We start from the raw sequence: 20,361 nt of genomic DNA on the forward strand, positions 1-20,361 counted from the left end.
TAGTTAAGGAAGGCATAATGAAAGCCAAGATAGGCCAAAAGCTAGGCTTCTTGCACCAAACAGTTCTCCAGGTCAAGGAGCAAAAGAAAAGTTCTTGAAGGAAATTAAAGTGCTACTCCAGTGAACATACAAATGGTAAGAAATTGAAAACAGCCTTATTGCTAATGTGGAAGAAAAGTCTTAGTGGTCTGGATAAAAGATCAAATCAGCCACAGTATTCCCTTAAGTCAAATCTAGAGAAAGGCCTTAACTCTTTGCCTCTCTGAGGGATAAGACAGGTGAAGAAACTGCAGAAGAAAAGTTTGACTCTAGCAGAGGTTAGTTCATGAGGTTAGTTCATGATGGTTAAGCAAAGAAACCATCTCTATATCATAAAAGTGGAAGGTGAAGCAGCAAGTGCTGATGGAGAATATGCAGCAACTTATCCAAAGGATCTTAACTAAGATAACTGTGAGGAGGTTTCACTAAACAACAGATTTTCAATGTAAACGAAACTGTAGCCTTCTTTTACAAGAAGAGGCTTTCTAGGACTTTCCCAGCTAGACCAGAGAAGTCATTACCTGGCTTCAAAATGTCAAAGGATAGGCTGACTCTTGTTAGGGACTGCATTAGTTACGTTAACTGGTTGTGACTTTAAGTTGAAGCCATGCTCATGTACCATTCTGAAAATCCTAGGGCCCTTAGGAATTTGTGATAAATCTACCGTGTCTGGGTTCTGTAAATGAAACAAAAAAACCTTGATAACAGCACATCTGTTTATGATGTGGTTTAGTGAATATTTTAAGCCCACTGTTGACACCTACTGCTCAGAAAAAATTTTTTTTTCAAAATATTAGTGCTCTTTGACAGTGAGCTTATTGAATGGTCACCCAGGAGCTCTGTAGGAGATACACACTGAGGTTAATGTTTTCATGCCCGCTAACACAGCATTTATTCTACAGTCCCTGGATCCAAGAGTCTTTTGACCTTCAGGTGTTATTATTTAGGAAACACATTTTGTAAGTGTATAGCCGTCATAGATAGTGATTCTTCTGATGGATCTGCGCAAAGTCAGTTGAAAACCTTCTGGAAAGGGTTCACCATTCTTGATGCTGTTAAGAACATTTCATGATTCATGGGAGGAGATCAAATATCAACATTTATAGGAGTTTGGAAGAAGTTGGTACAACCCTCATGGATGACCTTGAGGGGTTCAAGACTTCAGTGGAGGAAGTAACTGCAGATGTGGAAATAGCAAGAGAAGAAGAGTTGGTAGTGGGGCCTGAAGAATTGACTGACATGCTGCAGTCTCATGATAAAACTTGAACAGATGAGGAGTTGCTTCTTAACAATGAGCAAAGAAAGTGGTTTCTTGAGATGGAATCTATCTATTCTTGGTGTAGGTGCTGTGAACATTGTTGAAATGACAACAAAGGATTTAGAATATTACATTAACTTAGTTAATAAAGCAGTAGCAATGTTTGAGAGAATTGACTCCAACTTTCGATGAAGTTCTGTGGGTAAAATGTTATCAAGCAGCATCACATAAGAGAAATTTCATATGAAAGAAAGAGTCAATTGATATTTCACTGTTGACTTTAAGAAATTGGCACAGCCATCCTGTCCTTCAGCAATCACCACTCTGATCAGTCAGCAGCCGTCAACATCCAGGGAAGACCCTCCACCAGCAAAAAAGTTTACAACATGCTGAAGGCTTAGATGGTGATTAGCATTTCTTTTTTTTTGCATGGTCAAGCACCGGGAATTGAACCGGGGTCTCTGGCATCGCAGGCGAGAACTCTGCCAGCTGAGCCACCGTGGCCTGCCCTTGATTAGTATTTTTAGCAGTAAATTATTTTTTAAAGTATGTACATTGTGTTTTTAGACAATGCTATTGCATGTTTTTTTATTAATTAAAAAAATTAACAAACAAAACATTTAAATATCATTCCATTCTACATATACAATCAGTAATTCTTCATATATCACATAGTTGCATATTCATCATTTCTTAGTACATTTGCATCGATTTGGTTTATTGCATGTTTAATAATACACCGTAGTATAATTTATGCATAACTTTTATATGTACTAAGAAACAAAAAAATCATGTGACTTGCTTTATTGCTCTGGTCTGGAGCTGAACCTATTTATTGTCCTACATTAATCTTTGCTTTTATTTTCCAATTTAAGTCTTTCTTTCCTAGTGAATCACTTCCTGTTCATTCTATGGTTTTTGTTACTTTTCTTTAAGAGAAATATTTATATATTTTCTATCCACTATTTTATCTTCAACTGTAATTAATTTCACATGACTAAGATTATAAAAGAAATTGTGTGTGAGCAATTGGGACAAGTAGAATTATATAAATATAACAGTTTTCTAATACTGGTATGGACTTGCACACACAAACAATGGACAAATAAGGCTGGGTATTTCAGTTCGTTCAACAGGCTAATCACTAGATTCGTTAAAGGAATAATAATATTTCACAGCATATATGAGCAAAAAGGATCTTCATTATTATGTATTCTAACGTCATTACAGGTTGAGAAAACATGCCTTGCCTAAGTTTTCCTCGAAGGCGAAGGGCATGCTCCAAACTTTTGTGTGCTCAGGAATCTTGGTATTTGCTAAAAATAGAGATGGGGTCCAGGCATACCAAAGTTTGAATTCTACTTTTTATGAACTTAGAAGTTACAGTCTCTAAATTGGAATGAAATGCAGTTACCTCATGCAGTATATTGTGTAAAGGAGACACTTGACAAAAGTGTATTAATTACTTGAAACGTAAGTGTGTGTCTAAGAGAAAGGCATAATCAATTCATATTTCAGGTGGACTTTCATCCTTGGCAATTTGGGTCTGTTAGTATGTATTGAATATATAGGCAAATTACGTCTTCTCTGTACTTCAGTTTCTCTCTCTTCCCTGAGTTTCTCTTCAGACCCTCCATTTCCCTCCCATGCCTTCCAGCCCAGAAAAGAGATGAACATCCTTTGTAGGCACACCTGAATTCTAGCTTAAATGGTAGTGTTCTCTTACTGTACCTTAAGTGAATATTGCAGCAAGTAGCAATCCAACGGTTATTTCTAGAAAGGATAAAGCTATTCTTTTTTTGGCTAAGCTGTTTTTTAAAGCAGTTGTAAGGTTTACAGAAAAATTGCACAGAAAGTACTCTCTTCCCTTCCTTATAGTTCATTTTCCCTATTATTACCATTCTGCATTAGTGTGTGGTACATTTGTTATAATTGATGAACCAATATTACTATAGTTATATTAGCTGTAGTTCTTAGTTTGCATTTAAGGTGCTCTCTCTCTCTCTCTGTCTCCCTCCCTCCCTCCCTCCCTCCCTCCCTCCTCCCTTCTTTACTTCCTCCTCCTCATTATTATGGTTTTTCAGGAGAGACTAAACTGACAAGGATGAATGAATTAGTGCTAAGAATATTTCTGCCCAAAGAAAATTATGCATTTTTTTCAGGCCCTTTATTTAGTACCTTGAGAGTAGATGTAACAATACAGAAAAATAGTGGGGAATGCAATCTTCCTGCTTTTAGAATAAAAATAATTGTGGAAATTCTTCTAACTTCTGTGAACCTTTCTGTATTTTTAATGGTCTGATTAAAAAAATATATGCTTTAAAATCTTTAGAAAAGCATGTACATTTGTATTATTGGAATACAAGTTTAATTATAGTGTTGAAATTGAATAAACAATAAGCTTTTAGTATTTTTCTGTTTGAATGTTAGCTTAATTAGTCTTCCATAAACATACACATACACATGCCAAAAATGGGATTTTTTTGTGTTGGTACTTTGAGCCTAAAATTAGATATGGGAGTTTTTGCCTTTGCTATAAATACGAAATGGTGTAGTTTTTCCCTCTTTCTACACGTCCTAAGAAATGTAAATGGAGAAAAATAAAGTAAAAAAATAAAATTCTCAATTTTTTATTATATAGGGTCATAGGATAAACTTAAAAATTATTCGTTTTGCTGTCAAACATCTAAATGAAAATTTCATTTAAAAAATGTGGAGTTCCCAGTAATTTTATTTTCCTTTTCTTTCCCCCAAATATCCACATATGCATACACATATATAATCACAATATTAAACCCAAGCTGTTATAAATTGTTTTTCCTTCCAACAGTCTGAATTTTACAGCAAATGCTTATCAGTACTTAATTCTGTTGTTTTTAAAACATGTAATTGATCCCTGACATTAATCATTTATTTCCTAAGGAGGCTGCTCGGAAGGTAGAAATGATGCTTATTAGAAAAGAGAAGTGTAAGAAGTATTCATTTAAAAATAGTTTTAGATAGTTTTGCATTGCTGATAATTGTAATAAAATTATTTTTTTCCACCCCAGTGCCCTAGAAAGAAAACTTCACCATGGCTACAGAAATTGGTTCTCCTCCACGATTTTTCCATATGCCAAGGTTCCAACACCAGGCACCTCGACAGCTGTTTTATAAGCGACCTGATTTTGCACAACAGCAAGCAATGCAACAGCTTACCTTTGATGGAAAACGAATGAGAAAAGCTGTAAACCGAAAAACCATAGACTACAATCCATCTGTAATTAAATATTTGGAGGTAAGTCAAATTAATATGCTTCAGAAGACCAACTTTTGATTTATAAAGAAGAATATCTTCTCAAAGCAGGGTGATAAGTATTCTTGTGTTGCTTGGGATGAAGTGGAATTTCAAATAAGGGTACTTAAGGAGGGATTCAAGTCACCAGTACTTTTTTTTCTTTCTTTCTGTGCATAAATCTTCTCAAAATTATTAGATTTCAATTTAGAAATTGGCTTTGTTTTAAAAGTTCACAACAAATCTCAAAATAGGATACTTACATTCCTAGATCAGCATTAAAATACTTGTTGAACGCACAGTGTATATGAAATAATAAGAGACAACATTCCTCTGTTGTCTCCTACATAAATAAGCTTCACAAGAGCAAGCCTCAGGGTCAGGGACTTTGGCCTCGTAAATTGGGTGTCCCTAATGTTTGGCACAGTACCAGGGGTTTCTCCGATGGTAAAATTTAATAGTTCCAAATTTTTACACCCCCATTCCTCAGAGAACTTTGCCAGTCCTTTTTTATTATCTGCTTAATATACTCTCTTCATTAGTTTTTAATCTTCCCTGGCCTCCTGTGAAAAATTTTCTGGTTTTATAACCTTAGACCTGTTGTTAAAGACCTATTTGTATTATGGGCATAATTGGTATATTTCAGGCACACAGAGGAGGAAAAGAGTCATTCAGCAGTAAAAACTGATTTAGGCATTTCTGGTATTTTAGTTGGGAAACTGGACTAGTAATAGTATTGGGTTTGTGAGGAATTAAGAAAACCGAGGGCAAGATAAAGAAGAATGGTGCTGTGCTAAAGATTTTGGAGGAATTGGGAATGGCCTGTGTATCTCTACCCTCTTTACTTTCATTATAGGACTTTGTGATATTTAATGAGCATTGTTGAAGTCTGTTTTCTCCCCATTTCATAAGCTTACATTTTGTTAATAATTAATTTCAAGTTGAATATAATTAGGCCTTATGTTAATTAATCAATTTATTCCTTTGTTTTTTAACAGAATAGAATATGGCAAAGAGACCAGAGAGATATGCGGGCAATTCAGCCTGATGCTGGTTATTATAATGATGTAAGTATGTGTCATATCAGCTTAATGAAAACCTCTGTCTTTGACACTTAACCTTAAACTTATGTGAATTTAAATTCAAATGTAGACTTTTCTTTTTATTTTTTATAGTTAAAACATTCTGAAAGGGGATAATATGACATATCTGGGTTAGGTTTTATCTCAATTAAAATTTTCCTTTTAAGCTAAATTTTGATGAACTTTGATTTAAGAATTAAAACAGTGTCAAATAAATGGTTGAACTTCAAAATCTGCAATATAGAAAAGCTTATTTCACCTTGGCTTACCATTATTATGTTAATTGTTGGCTTTTGAAACACATTCAGTACTTGATTTTGCTGTTTGTTTAGTAATAATGGGTATTTAACTTCCCTGTCTCACCTTTCTTCATTTAATTGACAGACTAATAGTACTCTATTATAATAATTTTTAATTATACTATTTTTTGAAAATCCCTTATAGTCCTGAATTTGCTTTTAAATGTTTAAATCTCGCATTTCACTTGTTTTTGCTTTGTGTTAAATAAGGAGCTCTATAAACTCTATTTTCTTTTTTTGTAGTTGGTCCCACCTATAGGCATGTTGAATAATCCTATGAATGCAGTAACGACAAAATTTGTTCGAACGTCAACAAATAAAGTAAAGTGTCCAGTATTTGTTGTTAGGGTAAGTATTCTGTTGAATATTTATTGAAAGTAATGTTAATCCTGAGTTAGTCTGCAAATGTATTTGACAGGTAAGAGGAAATTAAGCATTTGAAATGATATCTGGGATAAAACGTAGTATTATTAATAACTTTATTATGAAATTCCCAGTCATTTATCCACTTTATCCACATTTAGTCAGAGATTAACTTTGGTTTGTTTTTCTTCATGTTGCAATTTCCATAAATTTCTCTCTGAGTTGGCCGCACACGCATATTTCAGTGGATCTCAGACTTTGCCTTTGAGTAGGAATGCTTTTTTTTTATCTTGAATGCTGTGTGGTGGGGTCACATTTCATTATTTTTCCATGTGAGTATCCTGTTATTGCAGCACCATTTGTTGAATTTTTTGTATTGCGTGTTTGTTTTTTGTTTTTTTTTTTGAGAAGTGCATGGACCAGGAATTGAACCTGGGTCTCCTGCATGGCTAGGAATATCTTTGTATCTCGTTGTCATTCTGTGGCCTCAGCTGTTTAGAAAGAAGAATGTTATATGTATAGATGAATGAAAGGCTGCCAGGTGGTATCTGTGTGACAACATATTTGTCAGCTCAGTGAAGGCATGTAGTGGACCCTCAATATGTTCATTGAAATTTTTCAAATTTATTTTTCAAATAAATAGGACATTCACAAAGTTCAGAATTTTTTAATTTGAAAGGTCTTCAAACCCTTGATTCCGGCATCTTGTTAAATTTCCATAGATATTAGTCTTATCATTTTCTGTGTGCTAAGAATGCACGCATTGATGAATAGAATCTAGAAGAGTGAGAGTTAAGAAATGAAGACTTTTAGTCCTCTTCAGTTTGGCTGTCTGCAGTTTTTACTAGGTTGCGTTCCATCACAGATAATAGAATCTAGAAAATTAGGAGGAGGCTTTTAGTCGTAATAATCAAAGTGATGATCTGTAGGTAAGCAATAAAAAGCCATATTGACACATAAATGTATAATTTGCCAAGTAGTCCTCATTTTAAGTTTCTTATCTTGGTGTTCCTATTGTACTTTTCAACTGGGTGTCACAGTTTTTCTTTTGGGAAATAGCATTGTTATGTTAACATTTTGTGTATTTACATCTTCAAAGGAAAATGAGTGTTTTGTGTTTTTTAATTGACCAGGTAACCTGATAGTTCTTAAATTGGTTCTTACTATTAAATTGCTTTTTCATGAAATTCTGATAACTTTTTGCCCAAATTGATCTGTGAGAAACTGGTGCCTGACCACCTTACTTACGTTAGTCTACCTTATATTCTAAGAATATGAATTCTTTGCATACCTTGTTTTAAAATGCTCATAAGAGTGTTTTTCACTACTATGTTTTCATAATTGCACTGTTTATTCTTAATCTGGTCAGTGAGCTAAAGTGTTAGAATTTTCTTTGTACCATGTTAATATAAGCTCTTTTTTGACAAAAGTACTTGCTTACAAGCCTGAGTGACACTTAAGCAAAAGCTAGTTAATGCTGATTACTGGATTGTTTTAGAAGTAAAGACCTTCCAAATGTTTTTAAAATTAGTTGTGTTTGAGAATTTGTCACCTTGTACAAGCTGTCTTTTTACCTCCTCTAGTGGACTCCGGAAGGAAGACGGTTGGTTACCGGAGCTTCTAGTGGAGAGTTCACCTTGTGGAATGGACTCACTTTCAATTTTGAAACAATATTGCAGGTAACAGTAATCTTCAGATGGTAGCATCATCCTGTGGCTCTGTAGAGAACCTCAGATATATTCATTTTATTGGCATTGTTAAACTCCTAATTGGACGTATCATTGCTGTGAGTTCATTTATGCTCATGTAAGACTTCTGTCATACATTCTTTGAAGCTGTACCTTACAGATGTTTATTGTTTTCACAGGCTCACGATAGCCCAGTGAGGGCCATGACTTGGTCACATAATGACATGTGGATGTTGACAGCAGACCATGGAGGATATGTGAAATATTGGCAGTCGAATATGAACAACGTCAAGATGTTCCAGGCACATAAGGAGGCGATTAGAGAGGCCAGGTTTATACACAATATACCATTTTCTGTAGTCCCTATTGTCATGGTTAAACTATTCTCTAAGTGTATTTTGGGTGCAGAGATGCATGGGATTCTGGGAAACTTTCTGCACCCTATAAACACAATATTTTTCTTTGTTTTCACATATTCACCATTTTGCTGGCACTTTTCTGAAGTAGTGTTGTTTGGTATCAGCCTTTGCAATATGTTAGAGATGTATTGTCTGCCGCATTTTGCACTGGTTTTCTCTTTTCATATATGGTTAATAATGTGTATACGCTATTCCTTTTTATTACTACTGTGTAAGACAAGAATATTTCATTCTAAATAAAGAATTCAGTCTTTAATTATATAACTGAATAAAATCTAAAGCCTACAGAAACACCTCAGAGTTCACACAAAATACAAGAAAAAGGGCTTAAGTGAAGAACTGGTTGGCTTGGTTGTGCCACAACTTCAAAAGGAAAGCATAGTAGAACTATAAACTCTCACAGGTAACTCTCTGGATGTGGCAAACATTAATGGATTAATGAATGGGTTCTTCAAACTTTGACGCTGTAAGACCATTGTCAAGAAGACTCTAGGACATTTCTGATTCACTGTTGCTAACATCAGTTATGCAAATGTATAATAAGGAGAGTTAAAAATACTTGCAGTGAGTTGTATATCTTTGTATACCAGTGAGATATGTATAGAAAAATTGCAAAATAAGTTTCCTGAAGAATTGCTGCAGCCTCAGAATAAAGCGAAGCAGCATTCTTGAAGGTCATGATGCTACCCGTGTGTGGGAGGAGGTTCACATCTTTATGGAAACATCACCCACCACAGTCACTTTTTTCCACTTTGAGACTCTTAACAAAAAATGTTGGACAAACATGCTTGCGCTTTGTGGACTTTGCTCTAGTGTCATGCTCATACGTTGAGTTCCCACGTTTGGTGTTTTCTTAGTCATACTATTGAAAAGTTTGAGGTAGTTCTTAGAATTAGCTGGGACACTTGATGATCCTGTACAACACGGAGGAGAAAATGACTCCCTCCGTTGCAGCAGATGCTTTGTCTTTAAACACAAGTCTGAACATCACTATCTTAGAGTTTTCTTCAGAAGGAGCAACGTTCGTGAATAGCTTGCCAGGAAGAAGGTGTGAATGTTTTCCACAGACCTTTTAAATAAATGAGAAACATCATAGGTAGTTTTTTTAGCAACCAGTCTTTTAGTCTGCCTGAATTTTTTCAGCTGGGTTTCATAAAGTATCGGAGGCAGAAGGTGATGCTAATTTTTTGAGCAGTATTCCTATGTAATTTTTGAAAGACTGTTTGCAGGAATATTGCAAAATTTGAGTTATTTAGTTTGAACACTACAATCAACTCCATGTGTTATGCTGGCCCGGCAGGAAATACTCTACTGGGGAAGCGTGGGTAGTATTAGTCCTGGAATACATTGGCAAAACTCTCTGAATTGTGATGATTGAAAACTAAAAATCAACGACTTTACTGAATTCTTTTGATGAGATGTGTTATGTTAGCTGACACCATTCTCTTTTAAGGGCTTCTTCATGGTTGGATACTTCCCCCTCCTGTTTATAACGCAGCACAGTGTTTTTTTTTTTCCCTGTCTGAGAAGCACAGATAATCTGTTAAATGCTGACTTCTTTCCCCGCTGTGTGTCTTCATGTAACAGTTTCTCACCCACGGATAATAAATTTGCTACATGCTCTGATGACGGCACTGTTAGAATCTGGGACTTTCTTCGTTGCCATGAGGAAAGAATTCTCCGAGGTATGTGTACTAACAGTACTGGTTGGAATATTTAAATAGGGAAGGCATTTGTGGTGCAATCATCCTAATACCACAATGCCAGCTTTTTATCTCCATTCAATTTTTTTACATAATCCCTGACTCAGTTAGGCTCTTTAAAGAAACCCAGACAGTCATTACTTGGATTTTTACTACTAATACTGTCTTTGAATACTTCTAGCTAAAAAATAAATATGTACCTATCCCCCCCTTGTATTCCCAATTATCTGCCTATTTGTATGCATCTTTAGGGCTGTAGTCAGATACCTTTCCCCAGATATTGACACAATAGTTTTGCACATGGCCTGCTTGCTGCTAAATTTGGAAGGGATTGCTCCTTTACTAGTATTGATTTCACAGTTATAAATTAACCTCTATGAATTATTCCATCCTACTAAAGAAATCTGTATTTTCACTTGGATCCAGCTTAGTTTTAGATTTCATAAAATGGAGATGTTCAAGCATTAACAGTGTACCGACACTCATTTAAATGAATTCAGTGGTGTTAGAATGAGGGGACTAATTAGGTCTTAAACACATATGCAGCACAAATACTGAAACAGAAACGTACATTTCCAACTAAATCTCATTAGTTTGTCATTAATTAGGAAGTTAGTTTTCTCAAGTGCTTAAGTTGAACCTGTACTGAATTAACAGAACAGTGCATTCAGCCCCGTGCTCTTAATTCTAAACATAAAATCTTCTACAAAAGTAAGATCTTACTCTGACATATAAGTACTGGATAAGAAAGTGGACTACAGATACTGGATTTCAAGAAATTATTATTCAGAAATTTCCCTTTCTCTTCAAGTATCAGCAGAATTAGTTGTCTTGGTTGAATTGTGCCTTACAGTTTTTTTGTAGCTTTATGAAAAACTGAGATACAGCACCAATATTTCAAGCCAGTGTCTTTGATCGCGGTTGCTTTAACATTCCTGGTTTTGCACATTTTATATGGGTTTCACTTTTCACTTCCGATGCTGTGGGACTGTAGCTGGCATGGACTCCTCTTGTCTTGCCTAGGGGAGAGGGGCACGTGCGTACACCTCTGGAACTCGGAGTAGCCTGACATCATCTGGTCTAAGTCACTTATGGGTGAGCATGATGCCTCAGAAGGCTGGAGTGACACATTTAAGCTGTGGAATAGATTCAGAGCTAGGACTAGACTCTTACTCTTTGACTCTCAGCCCAGTGCCATCCTGATCTTACATTTTGCCATGCTAATCTTAACATTTTTTCTTCTCTACTAGTTGAAACTTCGCTGTTTAGCAGAGATAAGATAAACAACCGTCACTAGGCTTTAAAAAGCCTTATAAATATATAGAGGAGAAAACAATTTATTAAAATTCTAAGCTGTCGAAACAGTTTATTTTTACAAAGGACTTTAATTGCAGTTTGATATAAAACCACTATGCATTTTGGATTAAAAAAAAAGAGAAAACCTGCTACCTGATAACATTTTTTAGTTCCAAGTTCCAATTGAATTTGATAATCAAACTGTTTGTAAATAGTGCTTTAGAACTTTTCCTGTGAAATTGAGTGTACTTGAATTATTAACTAGCAGTTAAACATTTCCATATTTGAATCTAAGTGAATTTGGATAAAGTTCAGTTGATGCTGAATTATTACCTGTTCTTCCTATAGCTTTGAAAACACTCCAGTATCATCATGTCTATATTAAATTGAGAATTGAATTTATTTTTTACGTGGTTTCTTTTTATTGAAAATTTTAACTATGAAATTTCCAGACATACACAAAAGTGTAATGAACCTCCATCTACAGACAGGGTTTGCATTTTGCCCTATGTCTTTTGCTGCTATTAAAAAATAACTTTGCTTGTTCAATAGTTACCATTCTTTCTTAGTACCTCTTTCAATATTTGGAACAAATATGAATATATTAACCTAATTTAATTATACCATCCAAGCAGTAGTTCCCATAACAAGTTTCTGTTAATAGACTATAACTATTTAGTAAAGTTATTAGATTCCAATTATCCACTTCCTGTCATTCCTTACTTCTCTCAATTTCTATGAATTTGAGATGACTGTAATAAAACAAAACTATTCGTGGCTATAATATCCAATCTTCCACTTGGTAGGTTAGGAATTAGGGGAGTGGTATATCTTCAGTTTTCTCAATGGATGATGTGAAAGTCTTCAAATAAAATTTGAAGTGAAATCAATTCATTTAGCTCTGTGTATAAAGAGCAGATTGGATCAGAAAGTCAAACAGATAGAGTTAGGAGGGCTTACCCTCTAAAATGACAGTTCCTCTGTTAAGAGGCAATGTTCACACTGCCCAATAGCTATGTAGTATTTGACAAGTAAACTTACACCTACCACAGTGGTAGCATTCTGCAGCAGGCCGTCATTTGGGGGATTAAGTATTAAGAAAATCTGAAAACATTTTAATTGAAGAGGAGCTTGTGATCATATAGTCTGCTCTATTAGGAGCTTACTTTTCCTACATCATTTCTGAAAGTCAGTCTGCTACTCATCAGCATTTTTAGCAGTATAGTGTTCATTGCCCCATGCAAATTAGGCTGCTTTAATTTTCAGTGGGTCCCTTCCTCAAGGCAGAATTCTGTTTCTCTAAAACTTGTCTTGCCTTTGGGATCACCAAATATTAAATTGGTTCTGTCTTCTACATAGACCACCTTCGTGTGTTTTCAACCTAGTTGCTCAACTTTAAGTATTCTGAGTCCTTGCACGTGCCAGAAGCCATGATACTATATATATATTTTTTATGTTTAAATATTTATATATTAATGTTTAAAATACTTTTATTTAAAGATGACTTTAAAATAGCAATAAAAATTCAATGTCAGCATAAATATTTTTATGAAAAATAATTGTTTTCCAAAACAAAAGGATTAGTGGCAAGAACGGCATTGTTTGACCATTTTTGTAACTTTTTTAAAAGCAGTTTTATTAAGATATAGTCATATACCATACGTCCATCTAAAGTGTAAAATCAGTGGTTTGCAGTGTAATCATACAGTTGTTTTGTAACTCTTTTTAATATCTGGCTTACTAGAAGACAGCTGGGTTCTCATATCTGCATTCATTATATTACGTTTTGGTTGCAGTATGTGAAGAACATTCTGCCTCACTCATATGTAGTTGGAAAAGAGAGGAGTACTAGTTTTTCATGTAATTGTGGATATTCTTCTTTGATGTTACACCAAAACTCTGAGAGTGGCTATTTCTTAAAATTTAGCTATGATGTGGGATCTGAAACTATATCAATTAATTTTTTTGAATTTTGTGACATAAAATCCACGGGTCTACCTTGCAGTTTGAATGGTTCTTTCACTCATGCAACTTTGGAGCATGATACATGGATCATTTGGAAAATATTGGTTCACTGAACCGTGCAGAACTTTGCAAATGTTGACAGTATAAAAAAAATCACACTAATGTAGATCACCACTGATTTCAACAGAAAATTCTTTAAGTGTTAGAAAAGAAGCTCATGGTGGTGGATACAAGTTTTCCAAAATTCTAATTTTCCTTTGAAAGCTTGACTTTTTAACTTTGGCAACAAGTGCTGTCAATTTTTCTTTTCTTCTTTTTTTTTACCCCCCCCAAACATTTTTTATTGTAAAATATAACATACGTACAAAAAAAGGATAAATTTCAAAGTGCATTTTTTTTTGGTATTGAAGAGAGCAACTTATTTGGTTTTTTTAGTTTTTTTTTATTGTATAACATATATAAAAGCAAAGAAATAAAAAAGCAATAGTTTTCAAAGCGCTCTTCAACAAGTAGTTACAGGAGAGATCCTGGAGTTTGTCATGGGCTACTATACAGTCCTCTCAGATTTTTCCTTCTAGCTGCTCCAGAATATAGGAGGCTAAAAGGCATAAATATTTTTTTATCATCATGATCACTTTCTTTTTTCTTTTTTGTGAAAAATGACATATTCAAAGTACATTTTAACGAGTAGTTGTAGAACAAATTTCAAAGTGTGGTATGGGTTACAGTTTCACCATATCACTGGAAATATCAATATAATGATTCAGTAGTCATACTCATTTGTTAAATCCTGTCTTCTCTGATACAGCTTTTATCCTTCTCCCACTCTTCAAGGATATTTGTCACCCTTTTTTTTACTGCAGTGCGATTTTATATAATCCATCCATAGTATGCAATCATTGGTTCACAGTATCATCATACAGTTGTGCACTCATCACCACAATCAATTTTAGAACATTTTCATTACTCAAAAAAATAAAAATAAAGAAATCATCCAAGACAACCCATCTCCCCACCCCATTATTTATTCATTTATTTATTTTATTGCTCATCTGCCCATTGGGTAATGGGAATGTGTTAGTCACGAGTTTTTCACAGTCACATGGTCACACCATAAAAGCTATGTAGTTATACAATCATGTTACCATATTTTTGACTGTAGAATTAGTTGTCTTCTGCCTCTTGAAAAAGGAAGACGTTGTTACACAAGAGAAACCTAATCAATATTTTTAAGGTTTAAAATGGGCACAGAGGAGAGTTGCTTTGGCAAGGGTTATATTGTAGAACAATACGTAGGTAGAAAAGTAAACATCATAAAATTAAATACACTGCAGTGTTGGGAAATACCCTGTAATAATATGTCCATCCATTACAAGAGAATGTGTGAATCAGCATCATTTTACATATGTCCCTTTTTTTATCTAGCATTGATTAGAGCACTCAGTTTATGGGCTGGAATGAAAATAACATTTTAAATGTCAGGAGTTTATGAATTTGAGTCAGCCACTAGGTTATTGATGTCTATGCAGCTTACTCCAAGTGAAATTGACCCATTAAAATAATTTATTGGGCGGGCCGCGGTGGCTCAGCGGGCAAGAGTGCTTGCCTGCCGTGCCGGAGGACCCCGGTTCGATTCCCGGCCCCAGCCCATGTAAAAAACAAACAAACAAACAAAATATAATAAAACAAGAAAATGTTTAAAAATGTTTCCTTTTCTTCCTCCCTTCCTTCCTTCCATCCTTCCTTCCTTCTCTGTCTTTAAAAAAAAAAAATAATAATAATTTATTCAGGGTGGTATGACGGTGGCTCAGTGGCAGAATTCTTGCCTGTCATGCCGGAGACCTGGGTTTAATTCCCAGTGCCTGCACATGCCAAGAAATACAAAAATTTCAGTAAATACTGAACATAAACTATATGCATGTAAATATAGGTAGAAGCATTTCTTAAAACGTGTGACCCCTATCTTTATGCTTCTTAAAGTTGGGTAAGGAAGATAACATGTTTACCCAAACTTTGTGAGGCTTTAGATAATAAGAGAGAAGAGGCATGTGGGTGGCAAAAGTATAGTTTTACTGGCCTAGTATTAGGAGATCACTTGCAACTGGCTAGTAAGTGGGAAAGGTTAAATAAAAGGAATCTATAAGAATACTGAAATAACTTTTTTTTTTTTTTTTTTTTTAAAGGAAAGACAGAGAGAAGGAAGGAAGGAAGGAAGAAAGGGAAACATTTTTAAACATTTTCTTGTTTTATTGTATTCTGTTTCTCCGTTTTTGTTACATGGGCTGGGGCCGGGAATCGAACCGAGGTCCTCCGGCATAGCAGGCAAGCACTTTGCCCGCTGAGCCACCGCGGCCCGCCCCTGAAATAACTTTTAGTGTGTGAGGTATATTATACTTTAAATGAATCGAGTTTGCAAGTGTCAGCATGTTTCAATTTTGTTTTACCGTCTTGAATTTAACAATATTGTTTATCTGATATGTCCTAAGTACTGTATTTACTCTTTCCCATTATCCTTTGAGATAAGTGCTGTTTATTCTCCATTTCACAAGTAAACCACTGTGGCAGAAATTTAACCACTGCACCAAAAAGTTAAATAAAGTTGTGAGTTGAGTGTTCCACAAACTCTGACCCTTTTAATTGGAAATAACTTGTACTATTAAAGGTAAAATCCACTATTCACATAGCTTATAATAATGCATCTAATTTATTTCTACAGAGTTTCGCAAAACATTACACAGAATCCTGTCCCCCCGAAAGCAAAAAATGAAAGCAGTCAGCTTCCTTTTAAGCCTGTAGCAGAATAATGCTTTCCACTAACGGCATGTTTTAATATTAAAAGCATTTCAGGAACATCTCATTTAATCATCCAAACAACCACGTGGCTGCATTTTATATATGAATACCTATTTTCTCTATTTGTCACTCTCTGTTTTAAGGAACAGTGTAAGACTCTTTTCATTGTGCTATCTTGGAAAGACTAGTTCATATAGATTCAATGATAATTTCTCCTATGTAAATAATTACCTGTTTATTATCAGAGAGGGGAAAAACTTAATACTTTATTTCTAAGGCATGTTATATGAAGAAATTAATGGAGTAGGACCCTGAGATACTCATTTTACCTAACGTATTTTTACAGGAATTGTTTTTATTCTTAAACTGGACTTCGTGCTTTCCATCTCTATGCTTATTTAAAATATTGAACATAATGTGGCAAAAACTGGCCAAAAATAAATCTGTAGCTTTCAATGGTGAGAGAGACTCTGCTGCTATCTTTTTTCTTTTTTTTTTACTTTTTATTGTAACATGTATGCTGGTGTCATTTTTAATGCTTTGAGTAAAAGTCAAGAAGTTTCCAAATACTCTTTGTATTTAAAGATTCCAGTTTTTGACAATGTCAAATCCCTATAATTAATAATTTAGGCTGTCAATTTTCAGAAGAAGCCTTCATGTCTTTGCATTTATAAATGCTCTTAAAAATTACTTTTTTCAGGAATTCTTTATAATGAATTGTGAAGACTATTGACCCTGTCTTATGGTAATATTAAAAATGATGCATTTACCTGCTTGATGAACTTTTGTGTTTCAATTTATTTTGAACAAGGCTTAGATCTCCATTTAGTTGATAAATTAGTTAACTTGTTATATTATTGCAGAGCTTCCTGTCTAAGAAAGTCTTTGATAGTTTTTAGAGTTAAAATTTTGAGTTTTGGAAAGGGCTGATGGAATTAGATAAATATATATAATATGCATGTGACTTTTTCTTCAACTGTACATTTTTAGCTGGTAGACTCTTTAATAAGATATGATTAAAGTTTGTATTCTTAAAGATAAAATTAGTTATTTGGCAACAGGGGAATAAATTATCAAAACAATTACTGTTTTTTTTTTTCACAAGTCATCCTTGTGCATTAACTCTCTTTTTAAAAATAGTCCAGAAATCACTTTAAAGTTTGACTTAAATCATGTCTCAGGCATTGTTAAGGAGTATCTAAAGTACATTTTGTTTTACTAAACAATTTTGTTTTACTAAAGCAGCATGATCTGCTGCTGCTTTATTGTAGGCCTTCTGTCACTCATGCTTGTCACTCATGCTTGCTCACCGAGAATACCTTAAACTGGTGAAAGTGTGGATATCATTTAGAAACCAGCTTAGGGTGCATACCTTAAAAGTGGTTAAGTTGCTGTTTTCAGGTTCTGTACATGTTTTTTTATGTTTTTTTCCTATTTTTATTGTCTGATTAAAGGTTGAGCTCGAATTATCCTCTGTACTAGCGTCACCATCTCTCTTTGCCGTCAGAGTTTGTGGGAGTCTCCATTCATTTTCCAAGTTTATTTCTCAAAAGTGGAAACTAAGTATGCTACCATATTAAAGCAGCTAGGAAGTAATGAGGGAAAGCAATAAGAATGCAAGACCAATGATTACAAATTTTTAAAAATTTTGGTAAAATGTAACAAAATTTGCCATTTTAACAGTTTTTAAGTTTACAATTCGGAGACATTAATTACATTCAGTGTTCAGCTGTCACGACTATTTATTTCCAAAATTTTCTTCACTTCAAATAGAAGCTCTGCATGGAATCCATACCTCTTTACTTCTGGTTTCATATGTGTCCCAGCCCTTCTCCCCCAACCATACTCATATTCAGCTTCATTTATTGTATTTGTATTATTGTGCTACTGTCAGGTAGTAAGTATTGTGCTACCCATCTGTGAATTTTTACCATCAATCCTGTGGCCTAATCTGTATTCCTTCAGCAGCAAATACTCAATCTTGACACTCTTTTTCTCCTGATAACTTGTGTTCTTAACTTTAACTCTCAAAGTTCACTCATTAATAGTTCATATTAGTGAGACCATAAAGTATTTGTCTTTTTGTTTCTGGCTAATATTACTCAACATAATGTTTTCAAGGCTCTTCTCTGTTTCAGCATATATCAGAACTAAATTACTTAAACATTTTTTTAAATACATATATTTTTTGTTAGGGAAGTTGTAAGGTTTGCAGAAAAATCATGCAGAAAATACAGAGTTCTCATATTATCCCCACCCTCAGTGATAACACTTTGCATTAGAGTACTTTTGTTACCATTGATTAAAGAATATTATTATAGTTATACTATTATTGTCCATAGTTATACAGTCCTATTATTTTTATATTTTTATTATAGTAACATATAAACAACTTAAAATTTTCCCTTTCAGCCACATTAAAATATATAATTCAGTGATGTTAAAGATTCCCAATCACCACCATCCGTTACTAAAAGTTTTCTAACACCCCAAATGGAAGCTACCAATTAAACATTAACTCTTCAGACCTTACCCCTCCCCAGCTCCTGATAAACTTTATCCTAGTTTATGACTCTGTTTACTTTATTTCATATCAGTGAGATCATACAATATTTGTCCTTTTGTGTCTGACATATCTCATTCAGCATGTCTATGTTATCAAGTATATCCAGACTTCATTCATTTTTAGGGCTGAATAATATTCCAGCGTGTGTATGCACCACATTTTGTTTATCCATTCATCAGTTTATAGGACACTTGGGTTGCTTCCATCCCTTGGCAGTTGTGAAGAATAACACATTAGTGTTCCAATATCTGTTCGAGTCCCTGCTTTCAATTCTTTTGGGTATATACCGAAGTGGGGTTGCTGGGCCATATTGTAATTCAATGTCTAACTTTTGAAAAACCTCCAATAGAACATTCTGTAATCAGATTTCCAACCTCAGTTCTTAAGTGCATTATATTGGACTATTAGAATTTGTTAAAAAGTGATGCTGGGCTTAGATGATTAGTGTGAAGTGTTAAGTTGTTGTGTGCTCCCTCAGTAAATTGAGATAGTGGTTCAGAATGGTGGAGCATCATTGTTGTGTTAAAATCAGTTGTGAGTAACAATAAAGGAAAGAGTTGTGTTCAATTCGGATAAAAGAGACTTCAGAGCAGGTTATGGTCATTTTTAAAGATTTAAGGCATTTTGAAAAAGGTGTGATTGTATTTATTTTATAGGTCTAGAATATAGGGAGTGAGAAAGATATATGACATCTATTGGATTTAATTTGGGAAAATTTTTCGTGTAGTTTAAGCTGTTAATGAATAACAGAATGGGCTATTGTGTGAGATTTTGGGCTTCCTTCATTGAAATTGTCAAGTTGAGCTTACTGTCAGGGAAATTATAGGTAACTTTTCCTTTTTAGGTGGGTGGTTTGTTAACCCAAGTTTCATGTTTTAGAGCAGACCCAAAAGCCTGAAAGTCAAGTTTGTGGATTCATTCTTTAAGAAGGAATAGAATATCCCATGAGGTAGATCAGCCTCTGCTCTATGATTTTTTCGAGGCATTAATCATTAAATGAAGGTTAATATTAGTACTGACATTATTGCATAATTGTGAGATTAAATGAGTTAATTCTTGGGAAGCACTGAACTGGGGTGCCTGACAAAAGGAACCTCCAGTCAGTATCAGCCATGCTTCTGCATTTTTTACTATTTCCATAGCTAATTTCACAGTCTGCCTCCATATCTCTGGCCTACTTAAGGGTAAAAATGCTTATTTCAAAAGTGCATTTATTTTTTCTTGTTCAGATGTTTTTCAGTAGTTCCTACTTATTCTAGTAGTACAAGCTTTTTGTTTTCAGGTAATCCACACTTATATATTATTTGTCTAACTAAAGTTGTCACATTTTCCTGATTTTTCAAATGTACAAAATTCAGATAAGAGTTTAGAATTGGCCCTTTTTTAAGGTCTTTTATGGAAGCATTTAACAATTCTGTTTTAAGTGTTAGATGAATCAAATATTTAATAATTGCCCACATTGATCAACGTGCTGTTCTTGGGTCTTTGGCTGATACAAACTTACAAGATCTGGCCTCTTCCATTAAGCCCCGTTCCCAACGTTGTCATCATTCTTTCACTTCTTCAAATGTGCTTTATTAGAGAACAGGAAGGCGGAATACCCTGAAAATGGTTAG

At 34.4% G+C, this 20,361-nt stretch overlaps 1 protein-coding gene across 5 annotated transcripts in view; it reads left to right on the plus strand.

Annotated features, from left to right (window-relative positions):
• WDR33 (WD repeat domain 33) overlaps positions 1 to 20,361 on the plus strand; it is a 111,701-nt gene that overhangs the window by 38,306 nt on the left and 53,034 nt on the right. For all 5 annotated transcript variants that reach the window (XM_077153465.1, XM_077153466.1, XM_077153468.1 and 2 more), the window contains exons 2-7: positions 4,348 to 4,574; positions 5,570 to 5,638; positions 6,196 to 6,300; positions 7,899 to 7,994; positions 8,183 to 8,334; positions 10,010 to 10,107. In XM_077153465.1, the coding sequence (XP_077009580.1) occupies positions 4,371 to 4,574; positions 5,570 to 5,638; positions 6,196 to 6,300; positions 7,899 to 7,994; positions 8,183 to 8,334; positions 10,010 to 10,107 (724 nt within the window). In that variant the 5' untranslated portion in view covers positions 4,348 to 4,370. The remainder of the gene's footprint in view (positions 1 to 4,347; positions 4,575 to 5,569; positions 5,639 to 6,195; positions 6,301 to 7,898; positions 7,995 to 8,182; positions 8,335 to 10,009; positions 10,108 to 20,361) is intronic.

The sequence above is a fragment of the Tamandua tetradactyla genome, chromosome 3 (genome assembly GCF_023851605.1).
Source record: "Tamandua tetradactyla isolate mTamTet1 chromosome 3, mTamTet1.pri, whole genome shotgun sequence".
Classification (NCBI taxonomy): domain Eukaryota; kingdom Metazoa; phylum Chordata; class Mammalia; order Pilosa; family Myrmecophagidae; genus Tamandua; species Tamandua tetradactyla.